At 40.6% G+C, this 19,508-nt stretch overlaps 2 protein-coding genes across 2 annotated transcripts; both read left to right on the plus strand.

Moving 5' to 3' along the window:
• The first annotated feature begins 1,311 nt into the window (after window positions 1-1,311).
• Window positions 1,312-4,285, plus strand: LOC133115190 (baculoviral IAP repeat-containing protein 5-like). The gene is made up of 4 exons (XM_061224974.1): window positions 1,312-1,673; window positions 1,898-2,007; window positions 2,243-2,360; window positions 4,102-4,285. Exons 1-4 carry the CDS (start codon window positions 1,566-1,568, stop codon window positions 4,189-4,191), a joined length of 426 nt encoding a protein of 141 aa, XP_061080958.1. The 5' UTR covers window positions 1,312-1,565; the 3' UTR covers window positions 4,192-4,285.
• A 1,304-nt stretch (window positions 4,286-5,589) lies between these two features.
• Window positions 5,590-19,021, plus strand: LOC133114080 (transmembrane protein 235-like). The gene is made up of 4 exons (XM_061223276.1): window positions 5,590-5,761; window positions 7,925-8,005; window positions 10,067-10,204; window positions 18,777-19,021. The coding sequence occupies exons 1-4, from the start codon at window positions 5,590-5,592 to the stop codon at window positions 19,019-19,021; spliced, it is 636 nt and encodes a 211-aa protein (XP_061079260.1).
• The last annotated feature ends 487 nt before the right edge of the window (window positions 19,022-19,508 follow it).

Below are 19,508 nucleotides of genomic sequence, written 5' to 3' on the forward strand. Positions count from 1 at the left end.
GTGCCTTTTTTACATATAGATATACAGAACAGTTCTTAGTAATGTAAACATGGTGCCATCTGTTGGAAAGTAGTATTGGCAGGTGCACAGCAGAGGTGGTTTGTGTTGTTTCCCCACAGGAAAAAAAATCTGTTTGAATTTTCAGTGCCATAGTGATTTTCCATGGTAATTGGACAATCAAATGTAATTTTTAAATTGGGTCTGCAGTAATGACAAATACTGTACTATAATTCAGGGGCTCTCGGCCACTTACTCCTCCTCCAGTTTTGTGGAATGATTTGGAGCAAATCCCTTTGACGTACCATAGAGGCTTTGTATGATTTAGTCATTACATTTGAATTTGTTTTGGGTACTCCCTGTCTTTACAATGCAAACAATGTATTACATATACAATTAAAACTGAGGGAAGAAACTCTTGCCAAGCTCTGGTGGTATGACTGGTCAGAGGATGAAGGAGTACAGGTTTCTGGGAGTCTACTTTTCTCCCTGTCATTAATCCATCCATCCATCCATTATCCTAACCCGCTTATCCTGAACAGGGTCGCAGGGGGGCTGGAGCCTATCCCAGCATACATTGGGCGAAAGGCAGGAATACACCCTGGACAGGTCGCCAGTCCATCACAGGGCACACACACCATTCACTCACACACTCATACCTACGGGCAATTTAGACTCTCCAATCAGCCTAACCTGCATGTCTTTGGACTTTGGGAGGAAACCGGAGTACCCGGAGGATTCAAACCCAGGACCTCCTTGCTGTGAGGCGGCAGTGCTACCCACTGCACCATCCGTGCCGCCCCTGTCATTAATTAATAAATGAATGAATAAATAAATGAATAAATAAATAAATAAATAAATAAATAAATAAATAAATAAATAAATAAATAAATGAATAAATGAATGAATGAATGAATGGTTAAGACTGTTCATAAGGTAATCACTTTTGGAAATATGCCAGCAGAAATACATATCAAATCGAGTGTGATGTGTGTGCCCAGTCAACTTGCACTGGATGTAAGTCAGCTGAATTGGACTAATATTAAGGCAAATTTAGACTGTTGTCTAGATATAATGTCTTTTAGATATTATATCTCCTGATTCATTCACAAAGAATATCTTTATGATTTTTTTTTGGGGGGGGGGGGCGGGTTGTTGTAGAAAATGCCCAAATGCAACACCTACTAACCTAATTAGTTAATTTATAGTTTGCATGATAAAGTTATCATCGGAATTATCACCGAAAATTGTTAGTTTAGCTATCTTGAACCTGATTGGCTAGGGTGCGCATGTACAGAGTGGGGTAGAGTTAAGTTCCGTTTCATTCCGTGCTGAAGACGAGCATAACACAGGCAGTTCTTAGCTACAAGAGGGTCGTTTGCTCATATTCATTGTTGTTAGTACTTCTGTGTAAATGACATGTACTGTAAGTGCTGCATCTTGGCTACATTTCCACTCACGTTCTTTGGTTTAAGTGCGTAGAGACTACATTTCCCACAATGCAACGCACGGAGCTGTTTTGATTTTGCGCGCTGAAATTTAAAAATATTGAACAAGAAGCTCCGAACATGGATCCAGTCAACGCGGAACACACAAAAATGTACTTTTATAAGAACCGATTAGAAACCTATTCAGGCTGGCCGTTTGAAGAGGGCTGCAGATGCACTCCTGAAAATGTAAGTTACGCCATTGCTTAGCGAGTAACTTCTAAGTTTTGTATATAACCGATGTTAACTGTCTAGCTAACTTAGCTAGCTATTTTTTGTACTGGAGCCCGTTTTAATCAATCATTTCCCCCCTGTCTTTCGTTTGCCCGTGAGCCAGATAGCTAGCTAGCAAATTACAGAGTTTAACTAACATTACCTAGCTAACATTATGTTGTGATATCGTCTACTTGTAGATGGCGAAAGCAGGGTTCATTCACACACCGTCAGAAAACAGCCCAGACGTTGCAATGTGCTTTTGTTGCTACAAGGAACTGGAGGGGTGGGAACCGGATGATGACCCAGAGTAAGCGGTTTCTGTAATTTATAACTTCGCTAGATAACATTAACTTTCATGTTATGTACGACATTAGCAACATATGCACGAGACCTAACGTTTAGATGTCTAATTGGCTATTTGTATTTGCTATGATTTATACCTGCTAGGTAGCTTGTAGGCAGCATCTGTCTGTAACTTGGCTAATCAAACTAAGATGTTTCGTACATTTTACTTTGTTTTTCACCTGAATCTCATTTGTTAGAAAAGAGCATAAATCGCACTCTCCCTCGTGCGCTTTCATCCTTTTGAAGAAGAGCGTGGACGAGCTAACCGTGGAGGAGTTTCTCAAGCTTCAGAAAGAAAGGCAGAAATTTCTGATAGTAAGTAGCTAAATACTGTATAAACAGAAGCTGTTCCGTAGTGCATGTCCTGTTCCTTGCTTTCCAAGGTTCAACCGGGGTATCTTTGCAAGTGCTCGATTTTGTGTGTGGAAATGTAACGTTAGTGTTTTAGGCCCTAAAACTTGATTTAAATTTTGCACAATGTTTGAAACTTGATTTCCTGTTTCTTAGTGGATTTTATGATGCACAGCACTGAATTTGACGCACAGGAACCGGGTATTCTTTCATACTTAAAAAGTTGAATATGAATATTTCCAATCTGTATTAAAGATTTCTTGGCTGTAATTCTGGTTAGTTGAGATTCATTCTTGCATCCTTTAATCCTTTGCAGGACTTCTGTTGTGTTCAAACTGAATGCGAAGCCATGGTGTCATTTGTAAAACCAAATTGCTTGCCGCAATTTATATTTTCTTTTCACCTGAAAAATTGTAAAGCGGTTATTGTAGTGAAAGGTGCTATAGTAATCAGAGGTTTATAGCTAGATACTTAAACAAGCTAACGTACGTCAGTTTAGTTTTTGTAATATAAACTAATTTCACATTTGAAAATTTTAATTCGAGCATATGAGGTTTGAATAAAAATCTTAATTGATTGAAAGAAAGAAAAAAGTCCATGTATCCAGCAACATTTGAAAATTTGCTGCCTACTTTTAGTGCAGTACAGCATTTACTAGACAAAAAAGCTCTCCCACGCTCCTCACAGCTGAACCACAGAGAAAGGAAAATGATTTTGAATTCGGCAGTGCAGTCATGAGTGCTCTGGCAAGGCCAATTCTGAAAAGCAGTGCTTAAGTTAAATCATGCTGGCCCCCGACGTAGGCTGTGCTCAGCATTTCCGGGTGTAGGATACTTTTGGGGTTATATCTTGTACTTTATATTACATAACGGCGATATCGGTCCGATGCCAAGATGATGGTTGATATGATGATTTCAGATGCATGTGCCAGAGACGATGCAGTTGGTGCTCCGCTAATCCCGTAAATTAAGTTAAACTTTCAGGATCTAGTAGCCTTTTCATATTCATCTGGATCTCTATTTATTATTAATTTTTAATTGACCAAACTTGCAAACGGCTATATGGAGACTTAGTAGATGGTGAATACTCTCAACAAATTCTGGTTATTGATATTGTTAGCCCCAGGCTCTCCATAATGTGCATCCCTACAACATATTGATATAATTCATTTCCATTAAACGGGAACATTTGGATTACTTATGAAGTGCAAATGTTAGTGTCAAAAATAAAGCTGCTATTCAAAACCGTGTATATTACCTTTAATTCCCATGGAAATATTCCCAAAAGAGTGTTTAATGAGCCAATTTACCAATAGGGGGCAGCTTTCCTACAGAACGAAGTTGAATGCCAGCACACTAAAGCTGTTCTAAAGATGTTAAATCAAGTGACCCATGAATCCTGCCCCATGGTTTTCCTTAAAGTTGCAGATTAGCTATAATTTTTTTTGGTAATTTTTCCAGTAGGGCTTTACTGGCCACCAGCTCATTCTCCAGTTTAACTGGTTAAACAAAAATTTGCTCACAAAGTTCTCTCTTTAACAAAGGTTAATATTCCATTTCATTACACTTCTGTCCTCTGACCTACTAATAGACTGAATTAAAGGTCCATCCCACCTCTTCAGTGAAGCAACATATTTGGTCACTGGTACAATAGCCTTTGGGACTGCTTGTTGCAAATGGAAAAAGTCGTATTTTCTGTCTTTCAGAAAAAGACCTGCAATCAAGTTATTGAAAAATTTGAGGAAGCGGCTAAATCCAGAAGAGCAGAGATTACAAAAACGGCCCTGGACGGATGAACGGGTCGGCCTGGGGGGCGAGACAGAATTGATGAACGGCATTGATGTTCTCTTGCGATTTATTGCGATTAAAGGTTTACTTGTAACACCTTCAGACACCTCCGATTCCTTGCTTCCGCTCCTCCTGATGATATTTCCCCTTCTTCCTCGCCACTGTACTAGCCTGTAATACGCTGCTTTATACACTGGAGCCGGGGGCCATTGTGCTATGGCGTCTTTATTTATTTTTTAGTAGTCATCACCCTCATCTATTGCAGATGCTGTGCCTTTGTTTACCAAGTTCCCTGTCACCTCGGGGTACCTTCGAGAATTTAGAGCATTAAAAATCCTGTGGACTTTATGATCTACATCTGTCTGAGGTTTCCCCAAAGCATCCAGAGATGGATAAGGTTGATTTTATTTTTGTTATGGTTAAGAATCCATCCGGTGTATCAGCAGTAGTCTACACATTATTCTAAGTTTCACATTAGTTCGATTTCACGATGTCTTCGTTGTTCTTCTCACTTCGCTGGTAAGATAATGAAACGCATTATTACCAAATTAGTCAGATTCTGTTTTGACAGTTCCACCGTACTGGGGGCAAAAGAAAAGGGGTGTTCGCATATGCAAATTTTGAAAGCTCTACCGTTTGAAATGGAATTTAAGTTTCTAACGCTTTGAACTTGTGCATGAACCAATTGTACTGAGTTTCCTCAGCAATTGATTAAACACTGGCATCCCTTGTCTTCGCGCATTCGAATAACCGTTGTTTTTCACGCCTCCTGCAGCCTATAACTTGGTGCGACTTTGGGGAAGGCACTATTGGACCATCTCATCTCACGTATAACGTCAAGTCTCAGGCAAACCGGATAGCCTAGCTATTCATTCAATGTAAAAATATTGGAGGTTGCATATAACCTTTCCCTTTCTCCAAAATCTAGTCTACACGTTTGAGACTTAAGTGTCCGGGAACGTAGCGTAAGCATTTGCATTTCACATGAGTCCAGTTTAAATAATATGCCAACAGCCATATGCCTTCTAACTGTAGGCTACTCTGTGCTTAAATGGTACACGCCTATGTGCGTAATGGTGAAGTCGAGTAGAGCGCACTCTGCCACTTCTTCATGCAGCCGATCCTGCGCACTGTATTGTGTTTGCGCTTGCTGAACTGATTGTTGGGGGGACCGATCCATCCGTTTGCAGTCGTTTAAAAACGCGCAGTGCAAGTAAAGCGTTTCCTGGGCATATCATCTATTTTGCAGGTGCTAAATGCACTGAGGACGGGGTACTCGACTGCACAGAGCACTGGTTGGCTCCAATCGCGTCCCCGGGATAATGTTGCTTTGCTGTTTAAAGAGCGGGTCAATTTGAATGTTCTGCATTTCTTTATAGACCAGCTGGTAATAAAATTAAGAAAGAATGAACTTCGGAACAGTGGTTGTCATTGCTGGATTTTCTGGGTTATTCAGCTTCGGTTTCTTGGCTGCAGCTATTGGCAGCGATTATTGGTACATAATAAAGGTGAATCAAGAGAATCTCACCTACTCCGAAGACCTGGATTCTCACTCTGGGCTGTGGAGAATAAATGAAGGTATGAGTAGACCTTTAAATTATTTTATTCCATGATACGCTAGCAACGCGTAGCCTCGTATACACATACAATGGTTTAAAAGCATGTTACTATATTTCCACAGGAAAAGCGTTAATTTGATTCATTTTACTTAGGCATTTTCATAGTTCACACTGTAAGTGTCAGAGAGTTCGATAGAGCGAAAGCTTCTTATTGTGAAATAAGTTATTTGGCTCTAGTAAGAACATGAACCGTCAAGTGACATGAACAACACACTGGATCTTATATTGAATTCGCTTGAATTGAATATTAGGTAAATTCCTAATATTTCTGGATTATGGAGCCTATTCTCTTTCTACACGGAAGAAAAACGTTGGGATAACTGCACCCGTTGCAGGGTGAGAAGCTGCTAGGGCAGGCACATATGATTTGATGTAACGTTACCCTCCTGCAAGCGATTCTTGCGGTTGGAAAATCGATTTCCTTAGGTTAATAATCATAACCATTTTCATGAAGCGGAACCGAGAATTGGGAGGTTAACAGTTGCTACACACCTGGCGAAAGTGACCCAATTGTCTTCAGATTTAAAAAATAAAATATGGAATGAAAAGCTTTCAGACTATCTGGTCATTCAGGAACCGCACAAGGGCGTTTAAGGAGCTGTAGTATACCTGAACTGAAGTGTGATAAAACAATGGACATTTCTTACCATTTAGAGTCGCTGCGTGATAGAGGAGACATGGATGGTTGGCACACTTTTCGCTCTTTGCCGTATTTCTCTGGCTAAGGTTATGGTCTCAGTTGTAAATACATGAATGTTAATGTCCACAAATGTCTCAGTAAAAAATAAAATAAAAATAATTATAATATTACATGTTGCGTCTATGACCTTCAAAGGACTAGAAAATAGCTGTGTACCAACTAGCCCCGGTCTCCCCTACCCAAGTCAGTATATATTCAGAGATGCTTTCCTACATACCATATTCTCCTCGGACCTCTTTCATTAACAAGGCGTTTCTGCCTGCATAACTGCTGCTCACTGGATGTTTTTTTGTGTTTCGCACCATTCTCTGCAAACTGTAGAGACTGTTGTGTGTGAAAATCCCAGGAGATTTTTCTGCTGGCAAAAATTCCTTGTTAATGAGAGAGGTCAGAGGAGAAGGGACAGACTGGTCAAAGCTGACAAGAAGGTGACATTAATGCAAATGACCACACATTACAACAGTGGTATGCAGAAGAGCATCTCTGAACACACAATGCATCAAACCTTTTAAGTGGATAGGCTACAGCAGCAGAAGACCAATACAATTTTTTTTAAAGTCTAAGAAATACCTATTAAAGTGATCACTAAGTGTATATCATTGAATTAAAACTATTTTGTTTAGGAGTGAATTGCTTAAAATGCTTGTGTGACTAATTCGTATACATACTGTAGATTTTCTCAAGCAAAATACCTACAGTAAATCAATTAAATAAACAATTCTGATTAAAAAACTGTCATGTTAAAAAAAGGTCTGTAAGGGCTTTATCAACATTTAGGAAAATTAGACTCATTTCATCTGATGTAACAGAGAAAAATTCTTGCACAGTCATGAAATGTTTCATCCCTTTATTTAGGCAGATTTCACTTCATTTCCTCATAAATTTGGCCATATAAAAATGATATTGTTGTTTATTTTGCCATTATTTTAATGACATGCTGCAGTCTGTTACGCTTGTGAGCGGAACTGTAGATTTTTGTCCTTTTCTCTCATCAGTTCTGAAGCTGGGAGGTTTTCTATTGCATTGCATGTGTGCACATGCATAAAATAGGTCTGCCCGTTTCTATGCATTTACATTCTTAATAAGACAATAGGCAATAAGACAATAGACAATTGGTTCATGATCACCAAGAGCATGATTTCCTTGGGAGGGGAAGAGATGACATCATCAGAACCCTTTCTATGCATGTACAGTTCACTCATTCAGAACCATTTAACCCTTTAATGCTCGGCTGGTCCAGGACATTTTCAGTCAATTCTTGTTGAAAAATAATTTGGACTTGCAGTTGGTCATTCTGGTGCATGTGCACATGCTTCTTCTCCGATATGAAGCCTGACTCCCTCGGTTTTCCATCCATGTGTGATACAGTTTGAGGATGCTATACAGTCTCCATGTTACAGTATGTCTTCATCTTGACTGCAGGTAAAAATGCCAGCTCCTATTTCATCCACCCTTTCACTGAGGACACCTCCGACTACACTGAGCCTGAAAGACATCTGCTCAGTGAGTGCTCACACCTGTTCAAATCATAATGTCTTTCTTCCTATTACATCAATTCACAGAAAAATAAGCTTGTTCCCCTGGATCAGAAATAAGTGGGCCTGCTTCACAAAATGGTGTGAGCACCTCCACAGCTGGACATCGCGGTGAACACTGTGTTCAACAGCGATGGGCGTTTAGTCCCATTATCTCCACGACAGCTAAGAGATTCACAAATTGAGTGTGAGTAAGCATGTGGGAGATGTGCATGGCAGTTGGTCAGTGATGGAAACGGTCAGATAATTGCCATGCCACGCCAGGACTTCCAAATAACTGAAATTGGAAAAGGCATACGAATTCAGGCAAAAAAAAGTGACTGCTTTTTTCTTTTCTTTTTTCACCTGACGACACTGAAGGGCCCCTTGTTCACGCTATCTTCTCCTTCTGGGACTACTGAGAATCCAGCCCAAATAGAACAATATGGAAAATTGTGCTTCCAGCTACAGGTGGACCCTGGATCTGAGCTAGGTCCACATCACATGTGGTGGCAGTGCAGCATAATAGTTAGGGAACTGGGCTTTTAAATAAAGTTTGTAGGTTTTATTCCACAACAGGTCTGCAGGCTTGTTAAGCAGCCACTGTCACTGTACTCCTGAGTGAGATGCTTAACTTGGATTACTTTGGTAAATATCCAGCTCATGAATTCATGAATAATATAACCTGTAAGATCTGTAATGTTGGAGAAATTCTTTTTTTAAAGCATTGCAACCCCATTAAGTTTTTGCTTGTTCTTGTGGGGTCTTGGGTTTGGCTCCACTCCTTTCTCCAAACCTCTGCCACTGTCAAAATAAGTTTGCTTGTTGATATGAACCCTACATCCATATTTCTTCTTGACGAATGGCAGTAGATCCAATAAAATTAATTATTTGGTGGCAGGAAAGGTCCCCTCATCTCCTCTGGACCATGGACCCTCTCTCAGGCATAGTAGCTGAAGTTCATTGCCATTGCCTGGCTACTGTGTGACCTCTTGGTTTTGTAGCTTTTGGGCATCTTACGGTTCTTCCTTTCGATAGTTTAGCCTTGATTCTTATTGAATGATCTTATTTGGTGAATTTTTGTGCTTTTGTCTTTTCTGTTCATTGTCTGACGAAGTGACCACCCTAGCACAATATGAACACGCAAACACAATGTCTGCTATGTTTAAAAAATGACAGTATACTCGCATTGTATTGCCTGTTTTAATAACCACCCCTCCAGAGACCTTCAAGCAGTGTGTCTGCGCTCAGAATAATCACATTCCTCAAATCAAAATGGAAAGAGCCCATACTTGCACAAGGGAAGCAACCTGGTGGTATTTGCCTCTGCCAGCTGGGCTGAGGGTAATTAAGCTTTCAGTGAATCAATTAGTGGCTGTAATCACGGATGATGCATTGAACAAACGTACCAGACAGCACAACAAATGGGGAATACTCAAATGTAAGGGAAAACACAAAGTAAGTGAACAGGGGTGGGATGAAACGCCAACTTCAAACAACACCGCATATGTGACTTGAATAAAAGAGGTGAACTGCGCACAGGAGACATTAAAAACCGATTGCGACCGTAAACTAAATCCAGAATCCAGTTTGTGATACACACAGCCCCAGAAGTCTAGTGTTGGAGTTGTGCTAGTACGAACTGTAGACAGGAGTGTAATCTCCAGGTATTCCTCAAGTAAATGGGGCCCAGTCTGCCTTCAACAAAAGGAAATGATATACACATTATCAATGGAACCAAGCCCGAAACAAGCAAAGACCCTCACACCATGTTTTATTTCCTATTTTTTTATTATGCATGTGTGTTTCAGTGCTCTGTGTTTATGCTTGTGCATGTGTGTTTGAACATGCTGTGTGTGTGTGAGAGAGAGTGAGAGAGAGAGAGAGAGAGAGAGAGAGAGAGAGAGGGAGAGAGAAATAAAAAAACTCTGTCTTTGGATACGGTATGGAAGTGTGTTTTAGCATGTGATCGTATATGTTCCTTCTGAGTTTCTGCATGTGGTAGTGTGCGTCGTCTCTGTGTGACTGTGCTCTCTGGCACCCCCTGCAGGTATGCACAAGGTGATCGTCATCCTGCTGCCCCTCAGCCTGGTGCTGCTGGTGTTCGGTGGAATCTGCAGCCTCGTCAGCTCCCTGGCCCATAGTCGCACGCTCCTCATCGCCTCCGCCTCCTACTTCCTCTTCTGCAGTAAGTCACCCAGCCAAGATCACCTTCATACACACGGGCATGAGTCACAAACTTCAACTCTGTGCCTCAATTCGTATTTTTATTCAGTTTTCAAGATACTTTTGGCGGGAGATTATTGTATTATAGCATTGGTATGAATATTGACCTGAGCTGATTAGCCCACAGGGTGTCAGGGCATCTGCCATAATGGCTGGCCACGACCTGAGCTGTTGAGGGATGTTATGAACACTGTTTTGTTCCTCTCTGTGGGATGCTTGATTCTTTGTAAGCTGGTACCAACATGTCTGTCTTTTCTACTCAAGATAATCTACACTCAGTGAGCACATATTTTTTAGAATTATTAATGTTAATGCTGCTGCAGCCTATCCACTAAGAGGTTTGACACATTGTGTGTTCAGAGATGCTATTCTACATACCACTGTTGTAATGCATGGTTATTTGTGTTACTGTCACCTTCCTGTCAGCTTCGACCATTCTGGCCCTTCTCCTCTGACGTCTCTCATTAACAACAAGTTTCTGCCCGCAGAATTGCTGCTCACTGGATGTTTTTTGTTTTTCGCACCATTGTCTTCAAACTTTAGAGACTGTACATAAAAATCCCAGGAGATCAGCGGTTTCTCAGATACTCAAACCACCCTGTCTGACACCAACAATCATTCCACGGTCAAAGTCACTTAGATTACATTTCTTCCCCATTGTGACATTTGGTCTGAAAAACAGCTGAACCTCTTGACCTTGTCCGTATGCTTTTATGCGGTTAGATGCTACTACAAGATTGGCTGATTGAATATTTGCATTAACAAGCCTTAAGAATTACTCTTGAGAATATTTCTAGACTTCTCTAAGAAAAGGTGTGAGCTGCTTGATGAATATTATTTAGCAACAATTTTAAGCAAAGAGCGATTACACTCCCAAGTAATCTTTTAAGAGGTTTATTAAGTGTAATTCTTAAGTTGTTTGATACGCACAACCCCAGAAGTCTAGTGTCAGAGTTGTGCTAGTACGGACTGTAGACAGGAGTGTAATCTGCAGGTATTCCTCTAGTAAATGGGGCCAGACTGCCCTTAACAAAAGGAAATGATAGAGCGGTAGGAAGATGAAAAAATCAGACACAAAAATTGGAAAGAGTTGGACATTTTAGCATTTTACGTGGTGGGATTCAACGTTCAGGAGGATGCTGTCGGGCACATTGAGGCACCTTTGAATCGACAAAATGGATGAGGGAAGAAAAAACAGAAAAAAAAATTATTTCCCCATAAATATTAAGCCAGTGGAACTGGAGATATGGAAATATGGAACAGCTAAAAAGATAGTCTTGGGGTCTGAAAGGTCAGTCACAGGTTTATGGCTCTGGGAATCAGGGTCATATCTTTGAACCTGAAAGAAAGATAGGGAGACAAATAAAACTTAAATAATGACCATCGCCATGGTGACCTCAGCATGAAGTCAATATTTGTTCAGGGAAGAAATTTGTGCTTGTCTAGCTTGAATGTGGACTGCAAGGTTCACCACTGCACTTCACATAAACACTTTTTTTAGACCACTTGTGAGGATAATGCCATTTTTCTGTGAAGAATGATTTAAGAAATGACTGTACTATTATTTTGGGAGCTGTTGAGAGAAAATGGAGGTAAGATCACAGCAGTGCATCCTGTATTTCAGTAGCCAGGAGGTGAACAACAGGGAACATTTTTGTTGAATTGTCTATTTATACTATGCTTATATTGCATCTGTGATGGCACTGGGCGAGCCATCATATTACTTGCTTCCCTGGTAGCAGAAAAACAAAAAGGCACGGATGTGTGGGCTTTGTGTGGCTAAACCTGCTCACTGCTTGTCCATCTGGTAAAATAATAAAGCTGAGGCAAATCCTTTGATACATTCTCATTGATATCAAAATTCAGCAGTGTTTCACTTGTATTCTCTTGCATGTGTTCTCAGTATGTAATGTATATAGTGTATAGTATTTTTTTTTAATCCTTCTTGTATCATGCTTCACTCCAAAGAGTTAATTATGCCTTGCACTGTATAAAAGATTTTGATTCACAAATCCGGCTGGATATTATAATTAATCTATATAATTTACCTTTAATTTACTTGCATAATTTCATAATGCATAATACTTACTACAATTGTGGTTAAAATCATGCTGCCCATTGAAACTTTGATAATAAGACTAAATGGCACCCATCTTGTTTTGAGTAGGTAGAACTTTGTGTGACAGCATTATTTGAGAATGAATGTTTTACGATGTGATGTACACTCATTAGCAATGATAAAATTCTTGTGCTGAAAGTATCTAATGTTTTGGTGCTCCAGTATATTTCTGCATGATATATCTATCTCCTTTGACACCGCTATTTTCATTTTGCCTTTCAATAAGCCCAAAATGAGCTATGTGGCATTTTGTGCCAAGAGGTTTGTCAAATTGAAACTTTTGTGAAGTCAATGAGTCTAAGCAATCATAAAAAAAACCCGAAATGGCTCCCCCCAGTCACTATCCACAGCAGTATCAATACCTAACAAATTAGGGAATTATTTATAAATATCTGCAAATATTACAGCATGTCTATGAAATGGGTGTTTCTGGCAGTTTTCTGGTTGCTGCTAGGTACCTAGTTTAGCACAGATGAATTATGTTGGCATTGGCCTGATATTTATGGAATTTCAATCTGTGCTGCCACAGTCTGTATTCTCTCCTCTACTTTTCACAGGCACCTTCAACTGAGGATCTCATAACAGCTTGGGGTAGGGGTAGGGTTAGGTGGCAAATAATGGGGTGGGATGCGGTGTGGTGGGGTGGGGTGGGAGACTGGGATGGGATAGAGTAAGGTCTGTAGAGTGGGGTGAGGGGTTGGAAGACTGGGTTGGGATTAAGTGGTGTGAGGTACAGTTGGGTGAGGGGTTGGGAGACTGGGTTGGGATTAAGTGGGTGAGGGGTGGGAGACTGGGTTGGGATTAAGTGGGGTGAGGTACGATTAGGTGAGGGGTTGGAAGACTGGGTTAATTGGGGTGAGTGAGGGGTTCAATAGTAAAGCAGTTACCACTGAACCCTGTACCAGAAAATAATCTGATTTAAAAAGAAAAAAGAAAAACTGAAGAACCACTGGTGATAAAATACCTGCAAAAACATGTGCTCCCTCTGTCTACCCATTTCTAGCAATTTAACACCCTCGGCTCTTTATGTCTTCCCTAAACCCATTTTTCACCGGCTGCAAAGACTTTTCTATAGCGATAATTGGAGCAACTGATGTGGTTGAAACACTATTACTGCAATGACTGAGATACCAAGAGCTGCAACAAGGGAATCTCGCTGGAACTAAGGTCTGGGGAGATGTGTATAGAATTGGGCTTCAAGTTTCTTATGTTTCGGGAAAATGTTTTTTCCCCAAAAAGCTGTTAAAAAGCCATATTTGCACTGACTTGCTTGATGGATGGTGAATAGTAGCCTTTATGTTTATTTATTTGTTAATTTAATTCCCATTAGCTGCTTTAGATGTAGTTGCTGCAGTTGCACCCCTGGTAAAAGTGTTAGCGACGTTCCAGTTTTGAACGTTGATTGGAAATGCATGCTATAAGATTGAACTATTTGGCCAGCCAAGCCAGTGGTAGAGGATGCTCATGTTGAAAAGGATGTCATGAAAGATGGTGGTAGATATTTGAGGTTTGTTTTGCATTTACAGGGGTCTAGTTTAGTACCAGAAAGACCAAGCCATTTTGCCCAAAATAGTTGGTTATGAGGACAGGTGTGCCATATGCACAAGGGTATCAGAGCATGGCCTGTGTAGAGTAGGGTTTCAGAGGCTATTCTGTCTAATACTCCTAACCAAGAAAGAATAGCATAATCTTAGCATAGTCTAGGATAAGGCATGCTCTGATTTGCCGTACTACTGGAGAGTGGGAAAGATGAGATGAGACTAAAGACAAACCTGCACAGGAGAACACAAAGTTAAAAGAACTTCCCAACTGTCACAATTCATCAGAATGGTTTGAGCATAACTGTTCACTCTCGAGCAATTTCCTCACTCAATAGCCGCACCATTATGAACAGATTGCCTTGCCCTTGGTTTTACTGTAGATGTATTCAGTTCATATCAGCCCATTTTGATACGGGCTGTAACACTGCATTAACCCTTTCAGTGCCGCAGGCTACTTATTTTGGCAGAAATACCAACGTTCTAAAGTGCCGAGGGCGACCAAAACGTGTAAACAGTGAACACTTTTATTCATAGTTAAATTTTACTCACAACTTTAACGTTACCTCAGGAACATTATGTTCGCTAGCTAGACTCACCAGAGGAGATTGCCTGAGTCACTGTCAAATGAGCCACAACTAACAAGCAGCAGTATCTGGAGTAAAAATAGGTTATCTTTACAATAATATATGAGGTCACATGTGTTTGTTCAGTTTATTGTTTATCCATCTACTCAAATAAAACCGAGCACTGCTTTGTCACAACTGTCACTGATGCCTATTGTCTGCCCAGCTGTGCCCAACTTAAAATGTCTCAATTTTGATAGAAAACAGTTTTCACTATTTGACTACACATCACCAGTGTACGAGTCAATTTAACCAAACTGAAAAGCCCTGAAAATAAATTATGTATCTTATAGTCAATATTGTTTGACGTGGTTCTAGCCAGTAGTGTGTTTAAAACAGAAATATTACATGTCAATATGTAATATTGAACCTATAGGCTCTCTATAATTTCTGTTCCTCATTAACAAGTAATTCTGTTCAGTATAAATACTGTTTTATTGATGTTTGCAAATTGAAATGACAAGTCTAAAAATGTAGAATGTTTGTAGCCATATTGGTTTGGCAATGCAGGGACACTCCCATCCAGAACTCTCTCTGTACTCTTGTACAGGTTAAGAATCACAATAAGCTCTCTGTCTGTGGGTGCTGTAGTATAAAATCGTCAGCGTAGACATATGGAGTTCCTTTAAGGCTAGTGATAAATCATTTGTAAAAGTAGAGAAGAATAATTGCCCAATATACCTGCCCTGTTTTAAGGGAAGCTTCCATTAAAGAAAACCCTGCCTTCTATTGGGGGATAAAAGCTCTCCATCCCTGAGCTTACTATAGATGTAAAATCATAACGGGCAAAAAAATGTTTTCAATGACAAGCCATGGTCAGTAGCATTAAAGGCAGTGCTGAAATCTAACCACACAGCTGCCCCAATCCCATTGTTATCCCTCTGTTTACGCGAAACATCATTCATTGGAGTCGGTTGCCATACTGGTTGAATGCCCTATAAGGATGCTAAAAGTCTGTAATTAGCTTGTATCTGGATTTTCTCTAAATTAGCTAAAAACTGGCAGAAAGCTAATTAGGCGGCTGTTCAAGCAGTAAATAGTGCTTTAGCCTTTTTGGACAGTGAAATTACTTGAACTTATTTCCAGGCCTATGGCCATACTCGATTCTGCAGGCTGAGATTAATGGCACGTCACAGGAATGGTTGCACTGTCTTCAGTAGCTTCCTATCCAGAATACTGATACCTGGTGGTTTATCATGGCTGAAGGACAATGTTTTTCCATCTCTCCCACACCAGCTTCTCCAAGTTCAGAAACGCATTGCTTCTCTTTCATCATTAAATCTTTTATGGTTCACTCTTCATTGCCGCCATTTTGTGCCTCAGTGTGTCCACAGTGAGATGCTAATGTAAATATTTGGGACTGCAACACATCTTTGTCCAGTCCAATGAAAGAGGAGGCAAAATTACTACACGGGGGGAAAATGACCAAATATCTCCGTAAGATCTTCACTAGCAATCTTTATGCTATTCTTAGTAGCACAATAAGTGGTGCGAGTTCTTGTTGTCCTTGTATTCTCCAGTCATGAATGGAAACGTTTTGACCTGAAAGAAGTTTAAGGCACACCCCAAACTTTATCAAGTCAAGGAGGTACGCAGCTGTGCCACAGAACATAATGAAACGCTACAGGAACTGGGGTCTGAAAGGGTTTGGCTGAAATGGGGATAATAAAAACCCACTCCTTCTACACAATTTGCCAATTTAACAGCCCTTTTTATAATTTCTTTTTAAATTCTCATGATTTCAAGCTCTGATGGAAGAAAATGTGAAAAAACTAATGGTCGTGATAATTTTGCTAGCCACTGTATTGCAAAATAGTATTTTTTTCTTTACTATTTTAACCATGCTGTTTGTTTAAATCTATGATACCTTGATCCAAGGTGACTTCCATTTTTATGTCATTGAATTTATTTAGCCGAGTGTGCACAGAGCCATTTCTGTGTATGTACTGTAACTTCCTAGAGTACAACACCACAGGGATGCGCTCTGAATCTCAGCCTTCAGCCTTCTGGATAGTTCAAACTCCAGTCCCCAATCACTAAAATGAGCGCTGTGTTTGCAGTAGTAATTTGAAATATATTTTTTTTAATAGTGAAATGGAAGCTTCGTAATTGCATTCTGCTCTGTCAAAGCCAAGTTTTCCCTTACACAGCATGAAGAATGTAAATGATTAAATGGAGCAATAGAATAGAATAGATTTGTATTTTGTATTTTATTTATGTTAGATATAGTAGACACATAATGACGCGGGGGGGAAAATAGCCAAACTCCATTTCAGTATTAGAAACGTTCCTTTTATTCCATTTTTTTCCCCCTCAGTTTTATTGTTGGTTCGGGGGGCTCTAAGTACCCCCGTTGAGTTTTAATATCTCAATACCTCTTTATTATGACCAGCTCGGTTTAAATCCTCTCTCATCGCCCCACTGTTAAAGCGGCCTGTAGCTCCTAGCACAGGGCTTCTCCAGCATCAAGCACCATCTGCGAGAGTGAAGAGAGAGGAACCTCTGTGCTGTTGTTTACGTTGCACTGCGTTCGTTTAGTGGACGTCCTTGCCCAGAACACTCACCTGAGTTATGAGCTATGTTTCCACACCTGGCTAACAGCATTCCTGTAAGTGCAACATCAATAAAGCACTGAAGGTAAGTTATCTCATGCCATCCGAGAAGCATAATACAACTCTGACTCATATAGCTCGCATCCTTATACAGTGAAGATGTCAATGTCCTCTCTGTTGATTTCTTGTTGATTTTGGATCAAAAGTATATGTGATCATGGTTTACACATCCTGCATATTCTAGTCCTAGGCACTTTTTCCGGCAGGGGCATGAATTGTCTGGTCATTGTCTGTCTGGAGAATCATTTTTGAGTTGATAATTGAAAAGCAGTAACTTTTTGCATTACTTCTACAGGTATGTAATGATCAAACATTCTTTTGATAGATTTTTTTTAGCACACTATTACCATGCTTAATTAATTTCATAAGAAAGTAGTGCTAGACATTATTTGTGAAATAGCTTTATTGACAACAAAGGCAATGTTACAGCATGTCTTGAAAGCAAAGTAATTTGTACATCGATTTCTTTAAATTTGCACACCAAGGCTTCAGCAATGACATGGCATTTTGGTCGCAGAAGGTGACCTGGACCCTGGAGAATTAGAACGCAAACCGAATAAGAACTAATGTTTGTGAGGGGGGGCAATCAATTGTTGAATTGTATATATGAACATGAAAAGCAATGCATAGCACCATGGAATTTTTTTTTTTTTTTTTTTTATTATTCTTTTTTTTGTAATAAAGTTGAGGTCACACTCTCCTTGTTGGCAAAAATGGCATTGACGAATATAGAGCTAACATTTCAGAGCCTAGACAGAGATGCGGAAATGTCAGCTCTTTATTACCAAGTTATGCTTTGACAGAAGCACATAACGCACAGTAATGGAATTGGCCAGGGAGGGCAGCTGCTCCGAGCTGATCTGGAGCTGATCAGTCCTGCGCTGGCCAGGGTTCTGTAAATTAGCAGTGGAGATGGATGGCCTGCCACAGGCAAAGATGTACGGAAGAGCAGATAAAATGAAAGTGGTGGCCCACAGGCTTTGACTGAAGGGGACTGATGGCTTTACGGGAGCCATAATTCAGCCAACAACAGGGTGAGGAGCAGCAGCTTCAGTAGCCGGTGAACTCCCTCAGCCGCACACTCATTGATAGGCTGGAGCACTCCTCGGGGAGTTTGCATATTCGTTTTTTTATGTCCCGGAGGGCTGAAGGACCACAAAGCTAGAATGAAGTTGGTTTGTGCTTTACACTTGGGTTGTAATTGTGAATTGTGCAGTTTGGGAGTGTGTTGCAGTGTGCTCCACTGCCTGCCTGCTATGCAGCATGAGGAAGAGTGTAGCTTTGCCTCTCTGCTGACTTGCTGCCAGTGCACCCTTGAGCAAAGTAGCTACTTAAACCTGAACTGTTTCAGTAAACAGCCAGCTGTATAAATTTACTGTATGTTAAGAAATATAAGCGGTTAGTAAGTGCTTCTGCTGAATTGAGGGTTCCGGTTTGACTGAATTGACGGTTTTTCCTCCTACTTGGGAGTTGTTTACCTCATATGCTATTTGGGGGCTTAGGGCTGATATTTCCCATTTTTATTCCCTTCTGTTTATTATGTAAAGCGTCTTTGTGACAGTCTACTGTGAAAAACCCTATTGAAATAAAATGGAATAAAATTGTCTCTGAGGGCATCTGTCCTACTGCATTTCTCCAGGTCTCTTCACCCTGTCTGGCGTCAGCATCTACATCAGCTACTCCCAGCAGGCATTGCAAGAGATCGAGAGGCAGGTGGGGCCGGAGCTGCTGGCCCGCGTGCACGTGTCCTTCGGCTGGTCGTTGGGCCTGGCCTGGCTCTCCTACGGTCTGGAGCTCACCACCGCAGTCCTGCTGCTGCTGGCAGCCCACATGACCCGTCTGCAGCAGACCAGCGAGTTCAGCACCACCATGGCCATGGGCTAGAGCCAGGACCCCAGCTGAGGTCTGCTGCTCTGTCATGGGCTACCAGGTCTCCTCAGTAATGGAGATGATCTAACCTCATCCCTATCTCTCCATCTCTCCCCCCCTCTCTCTCTCTCTCCTTCTCTACCTCTCTCTCTTTTCCCCCTCTCACCTCAAAAACTAAAAACTTGTCTTTGAGGGATGAGACCAAACATTCAATAATCATTTAAGATATTTGATCATTAAATCACTATTATTGTTTACATTTATTTACTTATTTTACGAATGACAAAATGATGGCTAGAATTTGAAGAGTTTCATCGTAAAGCGCGATAAACAGCAAATAAAAGAAAAATTATTAACCTGTCACAACATCTATGATTGATGGCTCGATCAGGCTCCGAATATAAAACGCCGATATCCCACAGTCACAGGTGCATGAGTACAGTATCTTATTACAAACCACGATTAAACACCACTTCCATTTTTATTTGTGCAGCCCAAACAG

The sequence above is a fragment of the Conger conger genome, chromosome 16 (genome assembly GCF_963514075.1).
Source record: "Conger conger chromosome 16, fConCon1.1, whole genome shotgun sequence".
Lineage (NCBI taxonomy): Eukaryota > Metazoa > Chordata > Actinopteri > Anguilliformes > Congridae > Conger > Conger conger.